Source organism: Furipterus horrens, unplaced genomic scaffold (assembly GCF_987537825.1).
Source record: "Furipterus horrens unplaced genomic scaffold, mFurHor1.1.pri manual_scaffold_2, whole genome shotgun sequence".
In the NCBI taxonomy this organism is placed as follows: domain Eukaryota; kingdom Metazoa; phylum Chordata; class Mammalia; order Chiroptera; family Furipteridae; genus Furipterus; species Furipterus horrens.
Window position 1 is genome coordinate 97,691,052 of NW_028327172.1, and position 27,917 is coordinate 97,718,968.

The 27,917-nt window shown below is 35.7% G+C and overlaps 1 protein-coding gene across 15 annotated transcripts in view; it reads right to left on the reverse strand.

The window, feature by feature from the left end:
* The window catches only part of PARD3 (par-3 family cell polarity regulator), an 817,661-nt gene that overhangs the window by 239,010 nt on the left and 550,734 nt on the right, over positions 1-27,917 (reverse strand). For 4 of the 15 annotated variants that reach the window (XM_090266179.1, XM_090266184.1, XM_090266177.1 and 1 more), the window contains exons 17-20: positions 22,710-22,861; positions 21,638-21,682; positions 16,184-16,441; positions 2,968-3,199 (exon numbers count right to left, since the gene is read on the reverse strand). In XM_090266179.1, coding sequence (XP_090122305.1) covers positions 2,968-3,199; positions 16,184-16,441; positions 21,638-21,682; positions 22,710-22,861 — 687 coding nt within the window. The remainder of the gene's footprint in view (positions 1-2,967; positions 3,200-16,183; positions 16,442-21,637; positions 21,683-22,709; positions 22,862-27,917) is intronic. The other 11 variants (XM_090266181.1, XM_090266186.1, XM_090266180.1 and 8 more) reach the window with 6 other exon arrangements.

Genomic DNA, 27,917 nt, shown 5'->3' on the forward strand with positions numbered 1-27,917 from the left:
CATGTAGAAACGATTGAGAGGCAAGAGACACTCATTTTCAACGTGCAGTATTTGCGAAGCTTCAGCCACTTTCCGAGAGGATGAGCAACGGTCTGCAGTCAGAAGGAGGGCGGTCATGACAAGAGAGCTACACAAGCCAGCACAACTCTGCTTGGGAATATTTCCATTCTGCACATGGTGGTGCGGGGAAGCCACGTCTGCCGCCCCCAAATATGCCCTTTTTTAGCTATTATTTTAAGCTGGTTATTTTTAAGGAATGAAAGACTCAGGAAAAAGCTTTAATCTTCCCCATAGCTGCCTAAAAGAATTTAGATAGAGGGCCTGCTCCAGAAAGGGAGCTATTATCAAAGATAAATATATTTTAGTGTCAACTAGTGTGATGGACAGGGAGGAACCTAGCAAGGTCCAGTTAGTCAAAGCCCTGTGTCCCACTGTTAAAGATGGCAGGCTCCATATTCTTAGGGAACCTCCATACACATATACATAATAAACTTGGTCATTTGCTCTTGAAAATCTGCCTCATGTTAATTTGATTATTTGTCCAGCTGGAAGAACTCAGAAGGGTAGGAGGAAATTTATTTCTCCTCCCCTACAGTGTTGTGGTGTTCTCCAGGGAGAAAACTCTGTTTTGTGGAATTCATACACGCTCCCACGGAGTGCTGCCCCACTCCAGCCAATTCTAGGCTGGCCACGCAGTGTCGCAGCGGCTGAAGCTGAGAGGAGCCACGCACAGCGCACAGGGCACAGAGGCAGCACCGTGCCAACACAGTCCACGCAAAGAACCTCAGAGGCAAAGGTTGCAGTAAAATGTAAAAAACAATTAGGAAGTGACAAGGGTTGAGTATTTCATAGAACGTTTGATTTTCAGTAATGGTGTCTTTAATAACTGGTTGGCAAAATCTCTAAAAACCGAACAACCGGCTCTCACAAGCCAATGTGAGTTGACTATAACAAACCGTTTATATGGCACGCACGCAGAGAAGTGCAGACGCCTCTAATTTTCTTAATAGCCATCCTTAAATACTGGAAGAATATAAACTTAGTTTTTAGAAAAAAATCTTTAGCCCCTGCACCTAAACACAAAAGTTGATCTATAAAGAATATGCAGAAACTCAAAGTTATAAATGGGTTCACTTCTTTGTCACAAAGCTGGGTTATAGGTATAAGCTATTGGTCTAGAAAAAGCATCATATAGTATTTCACAGAACTTTTAGCAAAAAAGGGTCCCTTTGAAACAATGTACATTTCCCCACACTCTCCACTCCTCTGGCCCCCAAAAGACAACTCTACCACAAGGCTCCTCTTATTCTGGAATTAAAAGTTATAAAATTACAAGTTATAATAATAAAAACAATTTATAATTAAAATAATTCATAAACAAACTACAAGTTTTCTTATTATCTAATCCATGAGAAGAATAGAGCACTGTATCTATCAGATAAATGTTAGCTGATGAATGAAAACTAATAAGCCATTATCTTTCGATAATACTTCAAGAGAAACTCTGGAAATGAGAGTGGGCTCCAAGTGTGTCCTGTAAGTCTCAGGAGAGGCTTGTTCTCCCTCTATAGTCTCTACTTTGAAAAATACAGTCATATAACTTCCACAAATTTTAATTGATAGGCAACAGCCTTATTTCTGTGTGTTATATAGGTGCCAGTTTATGAGCTGTCAGTTTGCATATACAGAATGAAAAGCCCCCTGGCTAACACAGAAACTAAAATAAACCAGCAATTAGAGCAATCTCACCCCAAGCATTCTTGGATATGGAATATAATGGAAAAAGATGATCTGAATGAAAATGCATTCAGAAGGATCGGTATTAAACAAGAAAAACTCTAATGTAAAAATATGAAAATCCCAATGTTCTGAAGCATTGGAGATGGAAATCCAACTGTATTTAAATTAAAGCTGACACACTAATAGGCTAGGTTTTGCGTTATTGCCATCTACGGCTTATTTTTTCCATGCACTTGACTTAATCAGACATCTGCAGGACACATCTGTCATGTTGTATAGCCTGCAGGCTGGACCCTGAGTCCTCAACTTTGCAGGCTTGACATATCTGTAACTCCTGAGTTACTAAGGTCAACCTCAGGATCACCAATTTAAAAATTCTGAGAAAACAAAAAATCTCATTTACATTTTCAATTTTAAAAAGTTAAAAGGAAGGGCTTCATATTGTAGTATAACTACTTCGGAAAGAACTGAGTAACTATGCTGTATGTTTTCAAATTTAAACCATCATTATAATATGTTTAGGAACAATCAAGTAATCTTTATATCGCACATTAAATACCTGAATATTATAAATGACCTTAGATGAACAATTATGGTAGAGATGCAGTGCAACTTCTTAACAACGTGTCACTTTTATTGTGTAACAATGATTTGTAAAGAATGATACACTAAGTAATCCTGGAATGTAATTTAGGTACACAAAAATTGCTGTCAGAAAACAGCCAGAGACTACATTTAATGAAATCTTTATAGGCTTTAAGTAACATATATTAAATGAATCAACATAGCTTAACTGAAGCTCTCTTTGTAGAATTTTTTATTAGAATTTTTATTAATGAAACTTGAAAGGCTGATGCTAACTTGAATTATGTTAAATTTAAATAATGAACAATTGTTCACACTCACAAAAGAACAAACACTGCTTTAACAGCCCTTTGTCTCAGTTGGGCTGTTACTCTTAGGCATAGCTAAGATACAGACTTGGCTCACCTTCCTCTTAACTGTCATTTCCATGGTTGCCAAGGTATCATCTTTAAGGCTGCTAAAAAGGTCTAAAAAATTAAAGTGAAACCCTTAAGAATGTAAAAATGAAGTAGCTAAGACTGGAAATCAGAAAAGAATTTTGGTTGACCTCAAAAATGTTTTCAAATCTGTGCTTTTAGTATTTTTTATTAGCCTCGTAACATATGTTGAGGAACGATCTGGTTTGGGTTGATAAAAACTTACCTGAACATATCTCCCAGGCCCTTCAGCATTCCCTTCTTGGCTTTCATTTTATCTTTTTCCTTATCTCTATCTTTCTTCTTCTCTTTTCCAGTTTTATCCTTTCTCCTATTAGTCTTATCTCCTTTCTCTTGGTTCCCATTCATTTGTCTGTCCAGAGAATGTGAAGGCTGGTCACTGGCTGTGGACACAGACTCTCTCCCTGATCTTGAGCTTTCTTCTGTGTCTTCTTCCACTTGGAAGGAGAAAAAAACAAACAAAACAAAGTAAAATAAACAGATAAGGAATACAGTGAACCAAAGGAACAAAAATAAGAAATCTAAAATATATGTGAGAATTTTATTTCCCCACATTTTCTCCTGTTAGGTTCTGCCATTACATGGGTTGCAATGCTGTTTACTTTTGTGTGGAGTTAACACACTATGTAATGTGGGTGATTACTATGCAAGTGCATTCCTATGTGAAGATGATGTGCCGACAGACAGAGAAGCAGCTTCCCAGCCTGGTGCTCATTCCCCCAGGGTAACAGCCTCCTTGACACAGAGCATATTTTGCTGTGGCAACTAGCTGGCCCTCTTCACAGCACAGACTCGTAAGGGTTCTGTCCACTATATTTGCAAAATGGAAAAAAAAAAAAAATGCCACCCCTCCCCTAGTGCTTCCCCTCCTCCAAGGCAAAGTTGAAGTGAAGCCACTTTGGCCCCTCATTAATGTGTTAAATTATGCCATTCTCTAGTTAGCACACCAATGTAGCACAAGGATTCCTTTCCTCAGGCTCCCAAATGTGCCCATTTATTATTTCCGCACACAGAATACTGCATCTTCACAGCCTCTATAACTTTTCTTTATATTGCCATTAAGTAAGGTCAACATCATAAGCAAATGGAAACTATATGTTCTAATCCTAAATCACTTTGCATGGCAGGCTACACAATGGCTGGTACATAGAGGTGGATGGGGTCATGAAAATGTGTCATTCAATAATCTTATACTTCTCTGAACTTCGCAGATAAGAGCTCTACTTAGTAATAACGAGATTCCATCCTTTCAACCAATATTTCATAAGCATATGTTCCAATACCCCAAAATATCTGCATTTGAAAGAATGTCAAGTAAATAGAGTGGGTTTCCACCTACCAAAAAAAAAAAAAACTTTCAGAATTTCTATACTAAGTGGGAAGTAATAGATGTACATATTATCAGCCAGTCTCGTAAAATTTTTTCTGAGATTAATTGCCTAAGGTTTGGGGCTCTGAGTTATACCCTTAAAATTCTGAGGTCATCTATTTTTCCTCATCATCAAATAAAGTATGAATCAGTAGTATTAAGTTTCTAATATAGAACCAAATAGAACAGTTAGGCCTCTTCCCAATCTTTCACAAAGAACAGACCTCTAAATCAAGTTAACATAGCTCAAGTGAGATTCAGTGTTGCCTCTCTACAAACAAAGGGCACCTAGATTAGTAATACAAAACATCCTGAGTATAATAAGACATATTAAAACGAACTCAATATCTTAGTGTTCTGCTACTAACCCCTCAAACATCTGAGAAGAGATTATGAAATGATGATATGACTACAGCCAAGTAATACATTTTATTTTTATTGTTAGCTATTTTCCATAATACTAAAAAAAAAAAAAGGCGTGGAATTCTCTTTGTTGACACATTTGGTTAAAAACATGAACCAACATATTTCCCATTCCAGCGGGTCATACCCTAGGTGCAGCAAACAGTAAAAACATCACTAAGTCTAAATCCAGATGATACTCTGGAGGTCATTTAGATCAACTTCTTCCACTAAATGCTGTGGAAACAGGAAGATTTGGGGCCAGTACACTCCCAGTCTGGCAATCTTTCTATATTACATCTTGTACAATTGTACTTCAGCAAGACATTCATGCGTTTTTGGTTAACTCTGTTCATGATTGCTAGATTCCATGCTTCACACAGCATGTATGTCAGTAATCTGTCACCCAATCATTTACGATCTGCCCAGAAGATAATCACAGCAGTGAGAAATACATTTCAAAAACATGTTGTCAATCCTGTGTGGTCACCAAAGGCTGTGACTCATGGCTCACACTTCTGAACTCACTCAAGAAGCTACGTCAAATGTGCAGTGGCTCTAGGATAGGCTAGCAACCGTGGAAGTGACTTCGGAATACTGACCTCCCTCTGTACTGAGCAATCCAACTGTGAGCCACTCTCGTCTCCCAGCATATAGAGGGGCGCTGTGCAGGTTTGTTAGGGGATGCCAGTTACAATGTTTAGATGGCCTCTGCTAGTGAAAAACTGTGGCCTTGCAAATAAATGCTGAGCTAAGGCTATAATTTTTTGTGGTCCACACAAACCAGGGAAAGACTGTCCCTAGCATACTGTCCCAAGGGCTTGCTAATTATGTGAAGCCTTTTCAAATGACAGCTCTCAAAGAGAATGTAAATACAGCTTTGACAGGGCTGCAGCATCTTGTCAATACCCTTGGCATGGCTGTGCTCTGATTGACAAGCACTTCCCTCAACCATTTGGGAAACAAGTGTGGCCTCAACTTTGAGGTAATTGGCCAAATCAGTATAAAACAATTCTCAAAAGTTCTCAGGAGCTAGAAACCTATGTTTGTTGGCATACTCAAATTAAACAGATGGATGCTGGTGGATTTATTAAAATTTCCAAAATGCAAAACTTCCATAGCTCTCTGTACAAACTTATTTTATTGTCCTTCTCATATGCCTGCCTCCCATTCTCCAAGCTTCTAAAATGAGGAGTGCCGGGAAAACCGCAGCTGCTCATAAACGGCTGTTTAAGTTAAAAGATTACAGGTAAACCTGCCACATGACTTTATCCCACCAAAACAAGCATTTATCTGATCCTGGGTAGCACTATTTCTCTAGCTTCAGAACAATGCCTACTCTCCTCTAATAAAGCCTGAGAAAACCAGCCATCCCCCAACAGCAGTAACACCAGGAAGGCCCTTGAACAATACAGAATTTAAAAGCGTGACCTCCATTCAATCAAAAATCCACATATAACTTTTAACTACCCCAAAACTTAACCACAGTAAACTAGAGGGAAGAAAATGTCATTAAGAAAATCGTAAGAGAAAATACACTTATTGTACTGTGTTTATTGAAAAATGTCCACAACTAAGTGGACCTACGCAATTGAAGCCCGTGTTGTTCAAGGGTCAACTGGACTTGGTTTGACCCTCAACAGTTTCTGATGTATTTTTATGCTATTATTATTACTAGTGTTGTATGTATTGTCTAGTAGATTACAGAACCCTCTTCAAATGTCTGAAACTATAAACAAAAACACGAGCCCAGTACATGTAAATGACTTTGTCTTCCACGGCAGCCATCACCATAACTCATGAATGGCAGTGTCGACAGTCTGCGTCCTCTGCCTGATAGTTGGCAGAAGTACAAAGGGCATATGTCTGCTCTTGGCTCGGTAACAGAATAAAGGCAAAGTCTTCACAACTAACTAATACTGAAGTCACATTTGTTGCCAATTCTTTTCATATTCACAATAATTTTCTGGTGTATGTAATACCACTTATTTTCTAACTTGGGTGAAACAGAGAAAATCAGTATTAAATCATTTATTAACTTTGGGTTTTTTAAACTCATTTTATAAAATAAAAAATCCTAGCTCAGATTCCTGCCCCAAGCAAGTAGACTATTTAACATGATACTTGCATATCTGAGAATTCTTTATGCTTATTTTGAACATTCTAATTTAGATAATGCATTATCACAGAAATTCTTTTGGGGGTGCACTGATCTCACTAATCCTTTTGATGCCAACTAATTAAAAATATTTAGCAATATGTAGCTTCATATGTACAAACATAAGATGTTCTTTTGAAGTATGACATTATATATGTTTCAAGCTCTAAAATTATCTGACAGGGAAAAATAAGAATATCTCATGTTACCCCATCCCTATGCAGAATTACTGTGGTTTTTAAAACTTAAAATAAATTGGTTACACATAGTTAATTTTAACATATATATACTCAAGGTCACTGATATACTGGTAAGATTATTTTTAAAGTTTTAAAACCATCTTTGTACATTTAATACTAACTTATAATAAGTCACAACTCAAAACTAATAAAATAACAGACCCAAAATAAAATAATAAAATAAAAATATACATAATTTTTCAAGTAAGAAAAGTACTGGGAATATATTTAGTAGCAAATGGCTTGATCTATTGTGTTCACACAGTAAATTACAACAGTGCAAGAACTAATCGTAAACCTAATTTACTATTTTAAATGATCTATAAATTTTACATTTTTTCTCTTTATTTTGACTCATCTTTACAGATTATTCAGTTTCCTTTTGCAGACAGCCTATACAAAGAAAGATGGTTCTCTCCTTCTAAATAGAAATTTCTATTTTCACTGAATATTTATGCCTATTTTAACCATCTATGCACTCAACTTTCAGCTATTTTACCATGCGACTGCCTATAAAGATAGATACTCTCAAGTTTCTCTTTTTAAAGAAGGTATAATTGAAGCTGCTTATTTCTCTTTAATTTAGCATAGTCATTCTACAATTAAGACATACCTAATTACCATGTTTTCAACAAATGCAAATAAAGTTCAATTAAAATTCTAGTCCAAGTTACAAATTATGCCACTCAATTCTGCAAGGTATCTTGTTAAAACTGAGTCACCAATAAGTCTGGAAAAAATTGGGCACTTATATGTTAATGATCATGGAGAAAATGACTCTGGTTTCAATTTTAATCTCAAAGTTCTGTACCTTATGTCATAAATAAATATTTCTATCTAATCATCAGAAACGTTCTATTGTCAAAAGTTGACTCAAAGCCACATGTTCATTGGTCTTTTTTTTCCCTATTGAGAAGCAATGTTACTGTTGATTTCTGCTGGGTGCTCATCCGAAATCCATGTCTCCCTTTCTTCTTCCTAATGAAACTGATTGTGTTCAGAATGCAATCTAGCTCCAAGGCATAAATTTATTATTAAATTTACATAAACCTATGGGTTTATGTAAACCCTGCTGATTTATTGATTTATTAGTCCAATGTTATTAGTCCCAAAATGACCCCATTAACTTGAATGGACATATTCCATGCTTAGGAAAATGGCTCGCTTCCTTCTGTTGGTCACGAACAAGGAAGGACTAAAAAATGCCTCTAAGTACTGCAGTTCCCTCTGGATCATGGGCAGTGCAGCCAAAGGGGGAGAAAAATGTTGAGTCTTTGAAAACAATACTAAGGTCGTGGGGTCAATAATCCCTGAAACTGCCAAACTAACTCTAAAGTTCAGTTATATAAGACTGTATTTTTAATGGTTTGAGGTGATCTGAGTTGAATTTTCTATTAAATACATCTAAAAGCATTTTAGTAAGTACATTGTATAAATCAAACTTTAGAATGACTGTGAAATATCTAAACTGCTATTTATCACGAGTGTAAGAGTTAACAGAGGTTGTCACTCTAGGCAGCTCTGACAATTTTGTTATCATTAAAGAATTTTTTCAGGCTTGTTACTAAAATTAAATGAATTGTCCAATGCGTAAACAGAGTAGTACAAAAGAAAAATGATATTACTTCTTATTCACCAGTAAACAAAGATTTGCCTCTGCAGGCACAGCCCAAACAAGGATCATTAAATATTTGTTGAGTGAATAACAGAGTGATTGAACAAAGAGCCAACCATGTGAAAAACTATCCTTTATTGCTTCCTATTTATATAGAATTATCCCCAGTATTAGAAATACCTAATGATAGAAACAAATATTCTTCAGTAACTTATAATTAACTTTGGAAGACAAAGAATTAAACATAATAATTGCACACAGGATGACTCAGTCTTTAAAATCTATCTTCATAAAACAAAACAAAATAAGTTAAAACAAGACATCAGTAATGGAAAATTTCACTAGACTTAGCAAATACACTGACTACTACCAATTTCTACTGATTAATGTTAAGTAAAATACAATGTAATAAAAATAAGTGAGGACTGGACTTTCAGGCAATGTAAAGTCCTATGTAGAATTTGAGAACTGTGGCAACATAAATACCATTTTTGTTTCTTATTTTTGTTGAATATTTGACTTTGGAAAAGGAAGAAAGATGTTGGAAATGAACAGCTAGCGATACAGATGGTATCGAATAACAGGATCTGCTTTTCTGGACTCTGACTTTTAACATTAGAGTGAAGAGCTCCTGGCAATGGAAAAGCTAAGTTTTTTCAGAACACTTTTAAAAAAGAATCCACACATACAAAGCAGGCAGGAAATACGAAGAATTAAAAATAATAACTGAAGAACCAAGAGTATGGACACAAAAGGAGAAAAAGATGTGAAAGAATCAGGTTAAATTTATCAGTGTTACTATAGAAGAGGTTTCAGCAGTTGGAGGAAAGTTCAGAAAGATGATTCCTAAGACAGTCTATTCTAAAAAGCATGTTTATTTCATTAAAGAAATAAAACATCTCGGTTTATGTTGGGGTGGGAGTATAAAAACAATAAGACCACTCACCCAAATAATTAACACTTAATACCAAAAAGCATTCTTCACTTCTACTCTACATTTGAAACTTCTCTCTAATCCTCCCTCCAAGTGAAGCAGGTAAAATGATCCAGAAGATATTGGCAGAATGTCACCTTCATTAGCCCACCTTTCCCAAGAGAGCGCTGCAGAACGTGTGCAATGAGCGCACAGCCTCAACTTTCTGAACCCTTGCACATTTGCCTTCAGTGTCCACCTGATTTTTATAGTCAATGATGGTCTGTAATGGATACTGTTTCTAGTCCACGGGGACAATGTATATTGAAGCTGAAGCTTTCCTTTCAACAAATAGAATGGACTGGTTACATAAAATGGTAGCATTAACAATAACCCTGCTGTTGAAACTGCCACCAAAATTTTATTTTAATCGAGGAGTGAGCTTGGTGTTGAATGTATGTTTTAACAATATATGAAATTACAGGCCACAGCTATGATTTTTAAATGAAAAACGAAAACAAAAATTTGTAAATGTGATTAAAAAACAGTGAATGGTTAGCAATGCCCTAGTTTGATATTTACTAAGAATTCAAAATGACTAATTCCCCAAGGCTGGTACTCTTAAGGCCCATACCACGCAATCCATATTGGGGCACACACAAAAATTTCTTGATGTTAAAAAAATGCTTTATACTAATAAGTCTCAAAACATTCTATATAATCAATTAGGGCTTTAGAAAGTCAAGGGAAAACTAGGTTGTTCAGAGAAAAGTCCCTTGAAGAAGGAACACAGTGTCATGCACACCTGCAGGGCAGTAAGGAGACGCCCTTCATCAAGAGTGCACAGTCTGGGCACGAGTGTGTGTGGGACCTCAGGACTGTGAGGATGAGAAGGTGATGACGGAGCTTCCTCAGCAAATCTACAGACAGTACGTATGGTCAGTTAGGAGATCCTAGCAATAACCTCAGATATCAAATACTGAAAACTTGGGCTAGATGGACAGAAGTATTGAAATTAGGATATTTTATGGGGAAAGATTAAGAAAGTTTGGTAATGGAGTGATTACACATTAAGATGGCGACTCTAAGTTTCTGAGCCTGGAAGTGCTAATGAGGAGAATCACATCATCATCATCCATCTTTATGTGTAAGTTGCTAAGCATGTAAATGCAGTTTCTTCCTTTCCTTTGGCATTGCCAAACATCATCACTCACCTGGATCACTGCATTACTAGCATTTAACTGATCTTCTTGCCACCACCCATCCTTGATAACCCAACCTAAATCTCAGGGCCCCAACAATCATATCACTTTACTTGAAATTCTTCAAACGCTCTTTAAGGCCCTTGGTATAAAATACAAATAATTTAAACTACTGCTGCCAGTGATCTGTTCTCTGTCTACATCTTAAATCCTGTCCTCACTTTGCCTGCACCTGCACTATACCCATCAACCCAACAGAACTACAACAGTGCAGAGATTATCCCATTCCCTATGTTCCATACACTCCCCATGCTCCCTGTTGAAGATCACTCAGCTCAGCCAATACCACTTTCTGGGAAGCCTTCCCTCCTTACCTGCCTGTCCACTCTAATTTCAGAGGTTGAGTAGGTTGAGAGCCCTCTGGTGTCATGGTGACCTGCGTCCTGCAGTGGCACTTAACTACACTGCTTCTCAGTGTCAGTTTATCCACTGGGTTGAACCACCCTAGGCTAAATATCAGACTGCAGGTACCATACTCATTCAAACACAATTACATAGTTTAAAGTGATTTTAGTGTAATGGGCTTTCCCATTTGAAAGTTTAATATTCTAGAAAAATCACAGGACTAAGAATCAGAAGGTATGCATTCTATAATTCAGTTCCTAAGCAAGACTTTGGTCAACTATTTAAATACCTTTTTCTTATCAAGAAAATGGTTAAAATGAGAAGTCTTAAATTCAAACACTTCATGTGTGACTTTTCTTTGAACTTTTTGGCTTCAGCAAAAGGAATGTCATCTATATACTGCATTCAGAAACTTTGTAAAATTAATCAAAGCTGCTTTTCTTAAAAGTGCAGGTGATACTGAAGTATACAAATTGGCATAAAAAGATAAAATAGGTTTCAGGGAAAACAAATGTTTTTATAGATCAATATCTATTTATCCATTAGAACACTAACCAAATAGAAAAATTTTTACCAACTTCTTTGACTTTGATACCCATGTCCTGAGTTCTTTCACATAGTTGCTTTAATCAAAGGGTTCTGCTTAAGATAAAATTAGACTTCGCTTACATTATTTTCGCTCAGATAGGTAGTAATGAAAGGTGGCCAGAAGTGTGCAGAATGCCGAGAAGAAAATCTGAGATAAAAATGCAATAGCTGCTTTGCAGGTAATAAAACAAACAATAATTCCCCCGGAAGCTCTCATATTAGCTACTTACTAACATAAATTTAGTTTCTGAAATCTCATACTGCTATGCTGCTTTCTTATCTCCTAATAAAAGTACCAAATAAAAGTAGTCAGGCTACTCAAAAGCAATTTGTCTTTATGTTTTCAAGTTGTATGGGTTTTCACATTTAAAATTCTAAACTACATATACCTTAAAATTAATAGGTACAATTAATAGGACAGCATTTGGTTTTGCTGTGTTTCTCCTCCCTGACCGCAATAAAAAGCTGTTACTGAACTGATAGTAAGGCTTATAACGAGGCATCTTTTAATTGAGAAAAAAGTGGAACTAAATATTTTTCAAGAAGAAAACAAAAATATTACTGCATGCATTTTCTTAGTAGCAACAGAAACTGATTATGGGGGGATGTAGAAGCCACTTGCTGAGAGTCAGGCAGGGTATGTATGTAATTTGCATAGAAGAAGGAGCAGATTGTAGATGCCCTGACCTGTCAAACACAGGTAGGACCTTGGAGATAATGGGCACAAAGCTCCATCTTGATCCAGACAGACACACAACATGAAGAGGCCAGGTGGATTAAATGAGACAAAAATGCTGGCTTCTGCCGTCTCCACGGGAAGAACATAAGTGTTACCAAAGATGACAGGTACCAGATATCACATGGACCTGGCCCAGGTTCTTGCCCCCAGAGTGTGCCAATGTCGTGATTTCAACACCACTGAGAAGCGGCAAGCCCATTTAGAGCCGGGAAGTAGAGCCACTGGGGAGGTGCTCAACCCAAGTGACAAGAGCAACCAAGGTGCTGGTCCCTAAGGTGAAACTGGCTCAGTGAGGAGAGAAAACAGATAAGTCTGTCACCACCACCATCCTGGGCTCCTTCCTTATGCAGCTTTTCAACAACAGCCCCCTCCCCACCCCAGCATTTTTAGGGAGCACTAAATGCATCCTTACAATGTCATGGATGACAAAAAGAATGGTCTGCTAAACAATGGTCCTCTTTTCAAAGCCACGGTCAGCAGTGACCTGGCATTTGCATTTCAGCAGGCGCCTGCAGCAGAGGCATACCACAGACAAGAAAGCACCACCAGCCCTAGTCCCACAGAGCGCAGACAATGGCAGGATGCCAGACACACAGGGAGGGCTGGAGCTGGAAGGCAAGGAGGCAGGAGCACGACTGGCCATGAGAACGCAGACTCAGGGAAGGCGCAGTGACAGCAAGTGCGCAGGAGGATCCACAGGCCAGACTCTGAGCAGGATGGTGCTGAGAAAACTAAAGGAAGGGCTAACTGGGCTGACTTCTTCCTCGTGACTAGGGCCAGAAATCACCTCTTTGTTACTAGTCACATGCAAAGGTGACCTTCTAATGATCAAAAGAAATAACCCAAGACTTGACAGAATATATATATATATGTACAGTATATATGTGACAGATGACATATAATATATGTATATACCTACTAGAAAAACAAAGTTTGCTTAGGTATTGAGATCTAGTACATGCAGGTGCAGAGTGGGAGATGAAAAAGGAGAGCAAACACCACAACCATCCCACTAACTGCATATTCTTAAGTGTCTCTCTCCCCATCTCTCTTGGGCATACAATGGAGCTAGCAGGGAGGAGCTCACTTATTGATATAACAAATAGTCACTGAATCCTATCATTCACCAAGTCCTGGGTTTGGTTCTGCAGGAATAAAGCAGACATGAAGTGTTTCCTTCATGGACCGTACAGAGGTGAGCGAGGACAGCAGGCAGGATTTAGGGAGGTAATTAAACAGGTACAAAGAGAATCATGGAATGTGAAAACTAGAAGGGACCTCAGAAATCATCAAAATTAGAGCTTTTCAAGTTTTTTATGAATAGCAGCAAACCATATTTTATTAAAATTAAAATTTACAAAGAACCACAGTGTACTTAAAGCGATTAAAAAACCCACAACTGCAAGGCAGAGCAGTGGAGGCAAGTGGGGGGGTGGGGGTGGGGATAGGCAGCACCTTTGCAGAGTCTGCCCACGGCTCAGCCTCCTACCTGCTTCTGACCCCCTCAATCTCGGAGCGTCCCTCCTGGGCAGATGTCACCATACACAATCTGAAAATCACTGACCTAGTTATCCAAATCTTCACTTTACAAATGAGAAAATTAAAGTTCAAGGATTTTAAGTAGTTTGACCAACATTCCAAACTGGTTAGAAAAATGTGGACTAGGATGCAAAACTGCAGGTCAGTGTTTGCTCCAGTCTACTCATTAAATTTCAACAATTCAAATTGCAAATATTTGAAATGTTTAACAGTTGCTTTTCATTTGCCGCCAGAAGTTCAGCAGACTGGTTTGAAAAAGACATAAAACCAGGACTTTGGAAAACACAGTACGCTGTAGCTGGAGTGCCTGTGTCATGAGTCACTGCCAGTTCCTGTCCGGAACTTTACTTCTGGCTTACAGACTGTGATTAGCCTATCTGCTGGTTTGTTTGTCTGTTTGTTTTGTCTTGATGATAGTTGGATGAATAAGTTTTAATATAATATTCTTATATCTATTATTTCCTATTTAAAAAGGAAACTAAGCTCACATAGGGACAAAGTTAGATGTCCACATTGGTGGGAAGTTCTGGAGGCTTGTTCCTATAGAATTAAGAACATGTCCCATATCAGTAAGGATTCCATCCCCTGTTACGTCTGAAATGAGTATTTTATGTGGAAAACACTGCATTTTATAAGGGAATTTAAATAACATTTTAACAGGAACAGTTTCAAAAGCATCATAAATTGTAGATGCTTAAAAAATAAATCCTGAGGGGCCAGGTATACCTATTACTATACACACACCCAGGACGGACAGAGGCAATGTCTATAAGTAACAGGGTTCCACCCAAGAAGGGCTGCACAAGTCCAATCCATTAGGATAGCCAGGAACCCCAGGTACAACAGGAGAAAACGCAAGAAGGTTGAAAATATGACTCAGGATCTTGGAGACCAGGCTTGGCAGCAAAAATGGAAAATATGTTCTTCATCTGGCAAGAATGGGCTGTGTATATTTAAAATCACTGGCTGGGTGAAGTGAAAAAACTGTCCAGATTTAGACAGAGAACTGGGAGGGGGAGGAGGGGCAGCGATCTTCTAAGTTTTGCTATGCATGTTACACTATGGCAGCAATATTCATCTTCCCAAACACATATTGCAACAGGCAAAAATTATATAATTTTGCATAAAATTTCCTCAGATTGTGACTCTGATTTAAAACTCTTCTTTCTCACCATAATCTTCCTCATGTGTGAGAGAAACGGTACACCCAAAAGTTAAATAGCAATTAATTTACAATCCACTTCAGTTATCTCAGGTCTCTGCTTTAACTTCAAGCTGCCGTACCTCCAACTTTTCTTACAACAGTTAAATAGAGTCACATTTGAAGTTAAAAAACTAAAATGTAAATTAGTAGTTATGAACAATATAAGCTAATCAACAGTTTTTACTATTAGAACTCCTAAGCCCTTTCTCTTCTAAGTAAATAGACTTGTAGAGATTTTTTTTCTTATTTTTAAATTGAATGGTTACATTTATACTATTTGTTTAATAGATAACTCCCTGAAGTATACATTTGACGTATTTATAAATGTTAATTTTTTCTCAATATACCATGGAAAATAATACTGCTCATTCATATTAACCTTTGACTTTAAATTATTTTGGCTTAAAATATTTTGAAATTTGGAAATATATACACACAAACATAACTTGCTAGCTCAATTCAAGGAAAGCAAGAGTAATTCATAAAAACAAGACAAAATATGTTTTCAAAATCAGAAATTACAACATATAGTCATGGGAGACATCACATTATACATATACTATATACCAGTGGTTTTCAAGCATTTTGGTCTCAGAATACCTTTATGCTCCTAAAAATTATCAAGAACTCAAAATAAAAACAGTATGTGGATTATATCTAACAACAGTTACTGAATTAAAACTGAAAAAGTCTAAAAACATCAATTACTTTTCATAAAAATAAATTTCATGTTAACAGAAATTATTTTTACAAAAAATAACTGCATTTTCCAAAAATAATTAGTGAAAACAATGACACTGTTTTGTATTTTCGCAAATCTCTAAAACCTGGCTAAAAAGACAGATTTCTCTATCTGCTCTGCATTCAGTCTATTGCAATATCATATGACATGTTGCCTCTAGAAAACCCCACTGTGTATTTGTGAGAGAATGAGAGTAAAAAGGGAAATAATGTATTATTATTATGAAAATAGTGTAAAGGGTACTGGGAAGCCCCAGGGTCCCCTGAAGTACACTTTAAAAGTGCAGCTTTATACACCTGTTTGTACCTGTTATTCTTTCCAATATTATAAACCTACATGTTTCCATGCCTTCATCATCGTCATCCGCAGCAGGCTTATCGTAAGACTTGTCGATGGCAGCTCTGAAGCTCTCGTTGCACCCCCTTCCTCTGATTATCCTTGGCCGTGGGCGATGGAAAGGAATATCCCCATTCAAAGTCACCTCAGCAACTGCTGTCTGCAGACTTTCTAAGGAGCTTGACTTCTTTAGACCCAGGGAAGGTCCCACATCTCTGCTGAGGGAACCTTGGAGGTTTACAAAAACAAAATGTTAGTTAAAATTAGTGATGAGATTTATATTCCTGAACATTTAAGAACTATGGAAAAAATCAGGGACATAAATAGATGAAAGGTATAAAAAATAACTAGTTTTTATTTTTCCCAAATATATTTAAATTTTGTCTAATTTCTTTATTTTCACTAGGAAAAACTTTAACCTTCGAGTTGTATGTTTCTATTTTTAACCCAACAAATAAAGTTTTTGTTAAATTATTTGCTCCAAGTTATGCAAATAATCTAAAAGAACCAGAATAACACAGAAACTCACTTACAGATCAGAAATAACGAGAAGGCTAAGGTAAGCAATCAAGAGTAAGCTTTTTAACCTAACTGAAATCAGCTTTTGACAGTTCAAAATTACTTCTAATATAAGTTAAACTTTCATATCAAGGTGCTTTATCAAATCTCTTCCTCGTGATAGTGAGGGTTCACGCAACTCATAAGTAAAGAGAAAACGAAAGGCCATCAGAGAAAACCAGTGCCATCAGGGCACCTTGACACCAAGCAGAAATCTAATTCTGGGCAATATCAGCATCCTATGGAAAAAGCAATACAAGATTTGAACAGAAACAAATGATTACATCAGGGCTCTCTCTAGAGAGAGGCAGAGGAGGAGAGACTAAAGAGCTGACAAGAGGACTCAAACCTCCGGGCCTGGGAATAATATGTGCTTGAGAAACAAGTAATAAATGGAAGAAGACTTAACAATCACCAAAAAAAAAAAAATAATAAAATAAAAAAAAAATTATCAGTGAGATAGCAGGGAATTAAAAATTTGGCTTTATTTCTTAAGGATCTGGGGCAGAAAGGTTTGACATAAAACCAATAGCATACCAAGCTTTAGATGGCAATCAAAACAGATTTCTTTACCTAGGTAAGACAGTATCATCCATCACTGTCTGACCTGGGGCTCAAAACTAGACAAATTTAGCCTCTACTACTACCTGGGCAACTCAAGTTATAGAACTAGTTCTTCACTTATACTGGTAAAAAGACACATGCAAAACTACAGAAGGGTAGGAGACACTAGATAGTATGTCTGTAGATGGGATCATCAGCCCATATGTTGAGCAATGATTAAGGAGCAGCCTTGTGTGTTACTACCTAAAGACATGTGGTTATGACATGGGCTTTCCCTGGGTCAGAACATGAAACAAAATAAAAATAACTTGAGGTAGTTAAAACGACAATTGTCTTTTAAGACTCATTGACATTACATCTTTCACCTAATTTCACAATGAGGTAGCAGTTTTAAGTTAGAATGTTACAAATGTAATACAGGGAGAAAGACAGATGATTCCAATGAAGAAATAATATTCCATAAGTTATTGTGCATGGCAGAAAAAGATAATTTATTTAACCTTCTCAATGCAGGCTTGCATATATATAATTATGTTATGACAAAAAATTCACATAAACTACTTCTTTCCAGGATGATCAATATTTTTTTCTCTTGATAGCACTATTAACTTTTGAAAGTTCATCTTCTAAATACTCATAAAAGTCATGTCACAGGAAGGAAGATAAATTTTGTTCCAAATAACTGAACAAAAAGTTAGAAATCAATAAAATCAAAGAGAATGGGGAAAGATTGTTTCTTGTCAGGGGCAGCTACCTCTGTATGTCCTAGAATTCGCATTGGGAAGATCTTTTTCTGAATAAATCATGCCTATCAATTTTGATAAGGCATTAATAAAGGATGTGTATGTATACTGCTGTTGGCAAAAGTAGGTTTACAGTTGCCATGCAGGTTATGATTATTACAATAGCTTTATTAACTCAACAAGAATGAACTCTACTTTGCGTGCTCACAACTGTAAATCTATTTTTGCTCACCTCTGTATATGTATGTATGTGTATATTTATTCTGAATGGCTGTCTATCTTTGCTATCTACAATAAATATTTCATGCTTCTAGTAAAGATTATCAAACAAACTATGCGTTTTTAGCTTTTCTTTATGAAGTTAGCTGAAATTTTACTTTATGTACTCAGAGCACTAAAAACTTTAATAATGGATTTCCAAAATGGCATGCGTATTTGTTAAAATAAATGTTTGTATATTTATACATATTTATACATATATTTATACATATATGTATATGTGTATATAAATACATGTATTTATTAAAATGCATAAATGCAGGCACATCTGGGAAGAAAAACAATGAAAAGTATGACTAAACAAGTAATAGATATTTTGTAAGTGTAATTCAGAGCTTACATTGTAGAATAATATTTTGGCAAAATGTTAATAATTATGAATGTTGGGTACTGGGTATGTAATAGATCAAAGAACTACTGTCTCTATTTATATATGATTGAAAATTTTCAGAATAAAACATCTACAATTTATGAATCTATAACAAGGATCGGCAAACCTTGGGCCAAATCTGGAACATTTTTTTCAAACACGGTCATGCTGACTGTTTATACATATTCTATGGCTGCTTTCATGCTACAGCAAAATTAAGCTATTGCTACAGAGATGGTCTGGTCTACAGAGCACATCAATATTTGTCTAAGAAACTTGAACAAAAGTTTTGTTAAGTAATATATTAAGATTCCTGAGTGATGGGTACTGAGATCCATAACATCAACAACTCAACATCTACAAATAAGAAAAATTGTAAATCTGGTTCTCTACTAAAGTATGCACAAAGAAATTAGTTGTACCTACACACAAAAATCAATATCTTGTAATTTTGAAACGATATCTTAAAGTTCTTTATGTAAATCTTTTTGGTCATAAGGATACTTTTTAAAAAATATATTATTTATTTATTTATTTTTAGAGAGAGGGAAAGGGAGGGAGAAAAGAGGGAGAATAACATCAATGTGTGGTTGCTCCCAAGTGGGGGACCTGGCCCGCGACCCAGGCATGTGCCCTGGCTGGGCATCAAACTGGTGACCCTTTGGTTGGCAGGTCAGCACTCAATCTACTGAGCCACACCAGCCGGGACTGTTTATTTTTTTTATATTCATGGATTAAACTGCTAAAAACCAATTCTCTTCTTATTCCTGTTCTCTTTTCTTTCAGAAAGTAAATTTACCCCCAAATATCAGAAAAGACCTCTAAATCCATGAATTAAATGAAAATCATAATCATTCTATTTTCTCTATGTATAGTTTTCTACTCTACCCCTCTTGCTGAAAAAAATAAAAATAGAGGATATGTCTTTTGCAAGGACAAAGGGAAATGTAATTCAATTTCTTTTATGAAAGGCTTATGGCTAGATAGACAATCTATGCTAAAATGCTACTATGATTCTACCAAAACACTTTGCATTAAAATGTTAAATCATTATAATCTTAACAATTCAAATGAAGTAAAGAAAGAACAAAAACTGAAAATTTGGTGTCTACGTAATAATTTTTTGTCCCAAATTTTTCCAATTTAATTTGGTAGAATAGATTGCGAATAGTGAAAAAAAAAATTGTTCTTCATATTGAGGATGTTAAAACACCATAAACATTCAATCCAATTAGATTATAAAATCTAATGAACAAAATAAACTGACAAATAAAACAGACATAGAGGCATGGATACCTGGCACAGACTGACAGCGGTGAGAGGGGAGGGAGGAGGGAGAACTGGAAGAAAGAAGGTGAAAAGATTAGTCCAAGAACATATATGCATGACCCATGGACACAGACACCAGTGTGGTGACAGCCAGAGAGAAGGGGGGTCGGGGACTGAATGGATGTGGGCAAAGTGGGGAGGGAATGGGGATACCAGCAATAATGTCAAAAATAAAAATAAAGCAAAAACAAAAATTTCCCTTCTCACCGTGAGTGATTTAATGTTTTTAGTTAAAATCTGGATATCATTATTTTTTAATCACAATGAACTACTCTTGTCTTTTTAGCAGTAGTGAGCTGGTTAAAGGAAGTATTTTCCTTACTTTACCTTAAATAGCATAGTATATAAATTCATGTTCTAGATCTCAGCAGTTCAGTTTGGTTTTTATGAACATTAACTTGGACCAGAAGTTACTTTTTTAAAAGAATAGAACACTAATAACTCCAAAAACTAATATGTAAACTATCAAAAATATTTTTCTTTAGCCCTGTTTCAAAATTTCAATGAATTTTATGTCTGACAAAAGAAATAACTACTTAATAAGGGTTGATGTTATGGTTCATTGCCTTGCACTATAGTTAATTCTTTGATCTATTGGCTATAATTTAAAAAATCTATCTTTTACTCTACAGAATGTGAAAAGTCCAACCATGTTCACAATAATCTTTATATATGTACGTGGGATACACATTTTTCAAGCACAATAAAACCAATTACTACTATAGGTTAAAAAAGTGAACTGAAGCTGATTAGTGGCAAGTGGGATCACTACTATATCATACTGGGTCTAGAATTATTAAAACATTATTCTAAACTTATAATAATAAATCATAAATGCTCAATTGTACAAAGCACATTACTTTAATTACACATAATTATTTTCATAAAACAACATAAGGAGTAAAATATACTATAATGCAAAACCCAATTCAATATAATCCACTGATTTAGGCAGCATTTTAGAAGCCAGCCCTAAATAGTTAACAGAAGGGAAAAAAAGAAAAACAAACTTTTGAATAGGTTTACAAAGTTAAGGTAAAGAGCCATATGCATTATATAGTCTAATTCAATGTCAGGCAACTACAAGCTAAATCTTGCGTTAGAAAAAGAAATAGGTTTTCTGAGTGACTAATGATAGCAATTACTGGACAATGTCCTATAGTGAAAATATATTTACAATTATGCTATTATTACCCTTCAAATCAAAGTCACTACTTTGAGAATCTGTTTCGGATGTTAACCTAGGCATCAAAGAAATAACTGAAAAACAAGAGTCTACCCAAGAGATCATGTTTTCAGGATTTTGCGACAAAACATTCCTACACAAATATAATTAAGAAAATCTAGGTTGTTTAACCATTTTCGAAGCACTAACTTATATTTCCATTTAGATGTACTACAGTGATAAATTTCTTCTAACAAAATTTTCTCTTCTTGTACAATTTGATTTTCTACAATAAAAACCTCCATGCAAGACTGGAATATTTATGTGTACATGCAATATGATTGGCAGCTCTGTAAATTATGATAAGCTCCTTGGACCACAGTTTCTATGGCAACAGTCTAACGGTCCATTCTTACCTGCTTTCTGGTCATCCACTGTATTGAGTTTAGTCTCGTCAGCTACTGTTAAAAGGTAAATGTATAATGGTTAGCCCAGTTAGTTCCACAGCCCAACGTGCTTCAACAATTCCCAGATCTTTTCGGTTATGTGATAATTCTTAGGTAATATTACATGCAAATATTATGAAACCTCAAGCAAATAGTTACAATCAAAAGGGGAGGTAAGCAGTGTCTCCATGCAATATGCCAGTCATTTCATTTCACAGACATGTATGTTATTTGTATGTTAGCATATCATAATTAGCCAAGGCAATGAATGCATCACCAAATTTTTCTTTTTTGCATGTGAAAAATTAATGCTTTTAGTCTTAAAAGTACACATAGCCACCAGGGAACAGCATAAATAAGTTACAGTTGATTAACAAAGGTTTTAAATATCATTCAGTTTATAGGCATGATTAATTATTTCACTTTTTTTGTTCATTTCATCTTTTGGTGGATTTGGATTTAATAAGAGACACTACCTGATTGGTGTCTGACTGAACTATTATTCTCTTGCTCTCATTTGCTTCAAATACTTTCTACAATTAATATTCTCTCAAATAATTACTTCAATTAAATGCCTTAATTATCAACATATAAGAATTTCTATTAAATAAACCTTAAAGAACAGCAATAAAAGAAAAATATAAAGTAACCAAATTCTAGACATGGATTGAGATAATGATTTTTCTCCAAAACTTTTTCTTTTAGTTCAGAATGCCACAACCAAACAAATACTATTTCAATGAAATTTGTTTTAAACAGCCAGTGTTAAAATATTTGTTTCAAATAAAGATGCATGAATATAACATGATATGTACATGTGTTTGTCTTTTCTAATCAGAAAACATATATAAACATATTGCACATTATATGCCACTTATGAGAAATATGGTTATCTCAAACTCAGTGAAAAACTAATTTTTGCCAAATAACCACATTTCACATTTGTTTTCTATATTGCTCACAGTAAAGAGACATGTTTGGGACCATCAATTTTAATCTGAAAGCATTTATTTAGATAAAGAGTCATGGAGATTGTACTCACTACCTAAATCCATGCTTTTTGATTTTCGTGTTTTAACGAAATCCAATTGACTGGCATCTGAAAATTGCTTTGTGCGTTTTTCTGACATACTCTGGCGTCCAAATCCTTCTCGTTGAAAAGCAAGAACTGGATCAACATCTGGACTCAAAGAGCTGGTGTGAAAAAAAAAGATAAAACATAAAAATAGTTACTAAAAATAGAAGATATTCAATTCAGGAAGTGCACATATACCTGTGTATATGAATGTGTATATATTCCTCAAAAATGTTGAAATTAAATAACAGAAATACAATTCATTTTAAAAAACTGTAGTTGTATAGGAAGTGATCAAAAAGACAACATTAATTTACATTTAGTAATTCTTTCTCCATATCAGTTGTAGCCTCTTTTTACCTCTTACAGTTGCCTCGCTCTATTTAACCAATACAGCACTATTTCAAAGTGATTATCAAAAATTAGCCTTATACCTTTTAGACATTGGAATGATTTAAAGTTTTGAGGAAATCTTTCACATGTTAATACAAATACTGTCAGCAAATAAGTGACTATGTAAATTAAAAATGAATAGAAGTTTTAAATAGGATATATTCTGATCTTCTTATATATCCTTTATCTTGTGTTTCAGAAAAGGAAAACTATACCCCTTTATGGCATATAGTTTCATAAAGATGTAGTCTCTCTGTAATACTTAACTGAAAACATCAACTCAACAAATCTTCATTAGAACCTATTCTGATTAAGGCATTGTGCTGGGTCAAAGTCAAAATGATAAGTAAGAAAATATCTCTGATCTCTACCAGCTGCTAAGAAAAATACCAAAGCAGAAGGCTATAGCAGAGGCTGTGAGTGCACAGATGAGAGAATAACAGTATTTGAGGAAGACTGGAAAAGCATGGCTTAGACTAGATCGCACGTGCTGTGGTCACACCAACACAGTGGCCGAAGAAGTGATGGTGAAGCACATGGCACAACACTGGTAACAGGACACAGTTTGAAGGGTTTTCCCAATGGAAGAGGCTGGGGATGACAAAAAAATCACTATTTGTATAAAACTATAAACACTTTAAAATGCATATCAAGTGCTCTGAGCACAGCACATACAATGAAATCATTTTTCTTTGCACTGGGCACACTGAGAAAATAAATAGCTCTCCTGTATCGGTGCTGTGCCGCCTTACCTATCTGGCCAGGTAGGAGAACGTCCCTCCCCAATTAACTACCTACTAGAATGGAACTACCTACTAGAGGGTACACTACCACTCTGTCAGCTGAGTGTATGACAGCCTTCCTTATGCTCTGATGGAAGCAAGCATCTCGGGCCCTTTATGTGAATTACCCTCAACATTGGGTCAAGGACAGTGATTTACTAGTTTGGATATATATCAGAAATTTAGCTACAATTTACTGAGCAAGAATAACTGGCTCTTACAGAGTAGCTAAACCCAAAATGGTGAAAAACGTCAAAAAAAATGCTTTGATGTCAGGTTAATTAACCTGCAATGTATTGAGCCTACATGTCTTACAACCCTCAATAAAGAGAATACCAGCTGCTTCATCCATCTTACAAGTCTGATCCACGACACAGGTGAAAGCGCTCTGGAAGCTGCAAACCACTGTACAAAATAACTTATTACCCAACAAAGGTTTTCTATCTCAAATTATCAAAGTAATACAAATTATGATATTGAAAAGAGTCCTTAAAAACCACACAAAGGAACTGTATAATCCTTCTCAATCTTTTCTACCAAATACAGAGCAGGGCCCCGAAAATGAGGCCAGGTGAGTGCCCAGGGCTCAGAAGTTAAGGAAGCCTACTCTCGGGGTCATTCAAGTTCTGGGCTGGTACCTGAGTGAGGCCTCCTTACATTCTGAGTCCTGGGAGCCTACCTTGCCTCACCTTCATCCTGGCCCAGGTACTGAGAAGGGATGTATCCACAGGGACCAGGAGTTTAACTCAAGGCAATAACAAATGGTTGGGATTTTTTTTTTGTAAAACATAATCTTATGTCTTAATGAAGTTATTTTGTTTGCATTCTACACTAAATCTTTTTGTTTTTAACATATCAAATTTTTCCTATAACACTGTGAGTAAATGTGATGTTCCAGAAAGAAGCAAGGTCATGTTTATCTTGAAGCCTCAGGTTCCCGTTCACATGCTATGATGCCTATATACAGCTGATACTTGAATAACACGGGAATTAGGGAAGCCAACTCTCCACGCAGCCAAAAATTTGCATGTAACTTTTGACTCTTCCCCAAACTTAAGCGGTCCTTAGATATCCACAGGGCTTTGGTTCCAGGGCCCTCTTCAGGTACCAAAAATCAATGCATGCTAAAGGTCCTTGACATAAAACAGTGTACATCAATTCTTACAGTCAGCCCTCCACATCTGCAGACTCCAGACTACAGATGGAAAACTGTACAGGTATTTATTAAAAAAAAAAAAATCTATGTATAAGTAGTCCTGTGATGTTCAAGGGTCAACTGCACTATGTATGTAGGTATGTATAGCAATAGTGTACATTATATATTGTTTATACATATTTCGTAAATAGGTATATGCTTGTACATTGTGCTTATATAGAACTGACATACTACTATGCTTATAATTTCCAGAGCACATACACCCCAATTCAATTCAAATACACCCAATCCTAGAAGTGGAAAAACTAAAAACCATATGATGAGAACTATAACCCAATTTGTAATGGAAAACTCTAAATAATGTATTTCCAATAAAATTAATTTTTTTCTATATATTGAAAGTTGATCTCTTCAACCATTCTGCATGTTTATCTATCTTTTTGTATCATATTAAATATTTTAAAACCTGAAATCCAATAAGGCATAAAATCAGTGAACAGGATGAATTTGAAATATAATTTTAATAGATATTATAAGTAAAAAATTTTTCAAGGAAATGCAAATTGTTGTTGCTGTTACCTGAAAACCACATATTGCCATACATACTTTATAAGCTAATTTTATATCCTCTAAACATTTGTTGTCACTAAAATTAGAATCTGCTGTTTTACTTTTTTCCCCTTAAAAACATTGTTAATGTTCCCTAAATCAATTAATGGATTGAAAAAAAGTATATTCTATCAGTTAACAAATTAAAATTTTAGCCATTTGACATTTTTAGCCTTCCAGTGCAGTGAACTGTAAACATACATAATTTAAAATGTCAAATGAGTTTGAGAGTTAATAGGAGTCTTAAAAATTACTAAATATTCTTAAACCATTACATATTAATTCTTCTGTATGAATAGACCCATTAAACTAATTCAGACACAGTAAACAGCACCCTAGAATACTTAACAAGTTAGACTGCAGGACTGGCAGCTGATACTTTAAAGAATGTAACTGTATCCAGACCCCTAATGTTATTAAAATTCCAGTTATTAATCCTGTCTTATTGCCCTTTTGTTTTCATAATATTTTCATCAAGGATTAGGGTGATATTGTCAGGCTGAAGAAGCTTACATTTTCTGCTGTGGTTCAGAACAGCTGCCATTCTTGTTTAGCTAACCCTTTATTCACATTGTTTTCCTTGCCCCACATTCCCTGCAGCAAAATCATACAAGTCCTCACCAATTCATGAATTCCCTTAGGGAAGCTAATGCCACAATCATCCCTGCTAGTTATTTATTTTCACCAATACATCCCTTCACCAGGACCCCCAATAGGCCTATTCCTCTGGCCACCTCCACAATTTCTCATTATGGTGGAGATTCAAAGGTTTTTGTCCCTAAGATGAATGCTGCAAGTTCACATACAGAAAAAGATAAAATCTGCAGCAGCAAATGTAAAGCCATCTTCAGGGTTCAAATGAGAGTTTACTTTTCACTGGAGCATCCTCTCTAAGTGGAACCAAAAACCTCACTCACAGATAAGCTATTATCACGCAGTTTTGAGTGGAGCTCTATTTTTAAATCCTGTTTCCAACAAGAGAATTAAAGGGAGGGGAGGGTAGATATGGATTTTTCAAGGGTACAAATAACAGGTAAGATTGTTCCAAGAGAACACCCGCAGAACTCATTGAGGCCAAGGCTATATTTTCGTGTGTTCGTGGGAGGAGTGGAGGAAGAGCACTGTGGGGGTGGTTCATTTTGTTAAGATCATCACTAAAATGTTACCACAAATAAAGGCTGGACCCCTGGATTCCTCCTACCTAATATTTAATATTGATACAAATCCAGGAAGGGGTAGGAAACCGAAATGGGTAAGTGGTGAAGTAACAATACTGTAACTTTTAAATATAATATTGCTGATGTACTCATAAAAGACCCCAAGGAAAGGGCAATGAGAAAATTCTGGTATAATACTTCACATGGTTTGTGTTAATTATCACTATCACCTTGCAAGGTCATTGCTAGGGAGCACTTTCCTGGTGCTTATTGACGTATACAATTACTAGGCATGCAAATTAAAGCACACATCCACATTCATGCGCCACAAATTGGCTTAATATCAAAACCTGCCTTCAGTTTTGAAAGATACAGGAATAAAAAATAGCATTACATTGCCTCCAAAGTCACATGCTAGAAGAAAGTACAAAGCATTTTAAATAGCATGTTGTAGCATTCTAAAAACAAAAAAACTCCCCATTCCCAGAACATATCACCTATTAATTGGGACAAAGTCATCTAATTATGACAAACTTTGAGTTACCTTAAGGATTTTCTTAGAATTTATTTACTTTATAAAAAAGAATTCATCAAATTGATACTGATCTAAAATAATTAATAGTGAATTAACAAATAAGTAGGGTTTTCTGGTTAGTGGTAGTTTTGTTGTTATTTTAGCTAAATTATTAGCTACAGCCCTGGAAAGGCTAAAGCAACTGGGCAAGTTTAGGGGCTTGGGGGAAAGCTTTTATTAAAAGAGTGATAATTAAGAGTATTAAAACCATGGAGATAAAACACTGATATAAAAACAACTGATTAACTGTGCTCAGTGATAGACCAGTTAAACACAAGATAAACTGTGACTCTACTGGGCTGACCAAAAAGTCCGTATGTATTTTATTCATAAAATAAAAAACATATTTTTCATTTTCACCAATAACTTTATTAATTTGGATATTCTGAGTATGTCAGCTATTGCCCACGTGGTATAACAATGATTGTTCTCAATTAATGTCTCGATTTGATCGCTATCAACTTCAACCTGTCTACCCGACCACGAGAATCATCCACTGAGAAA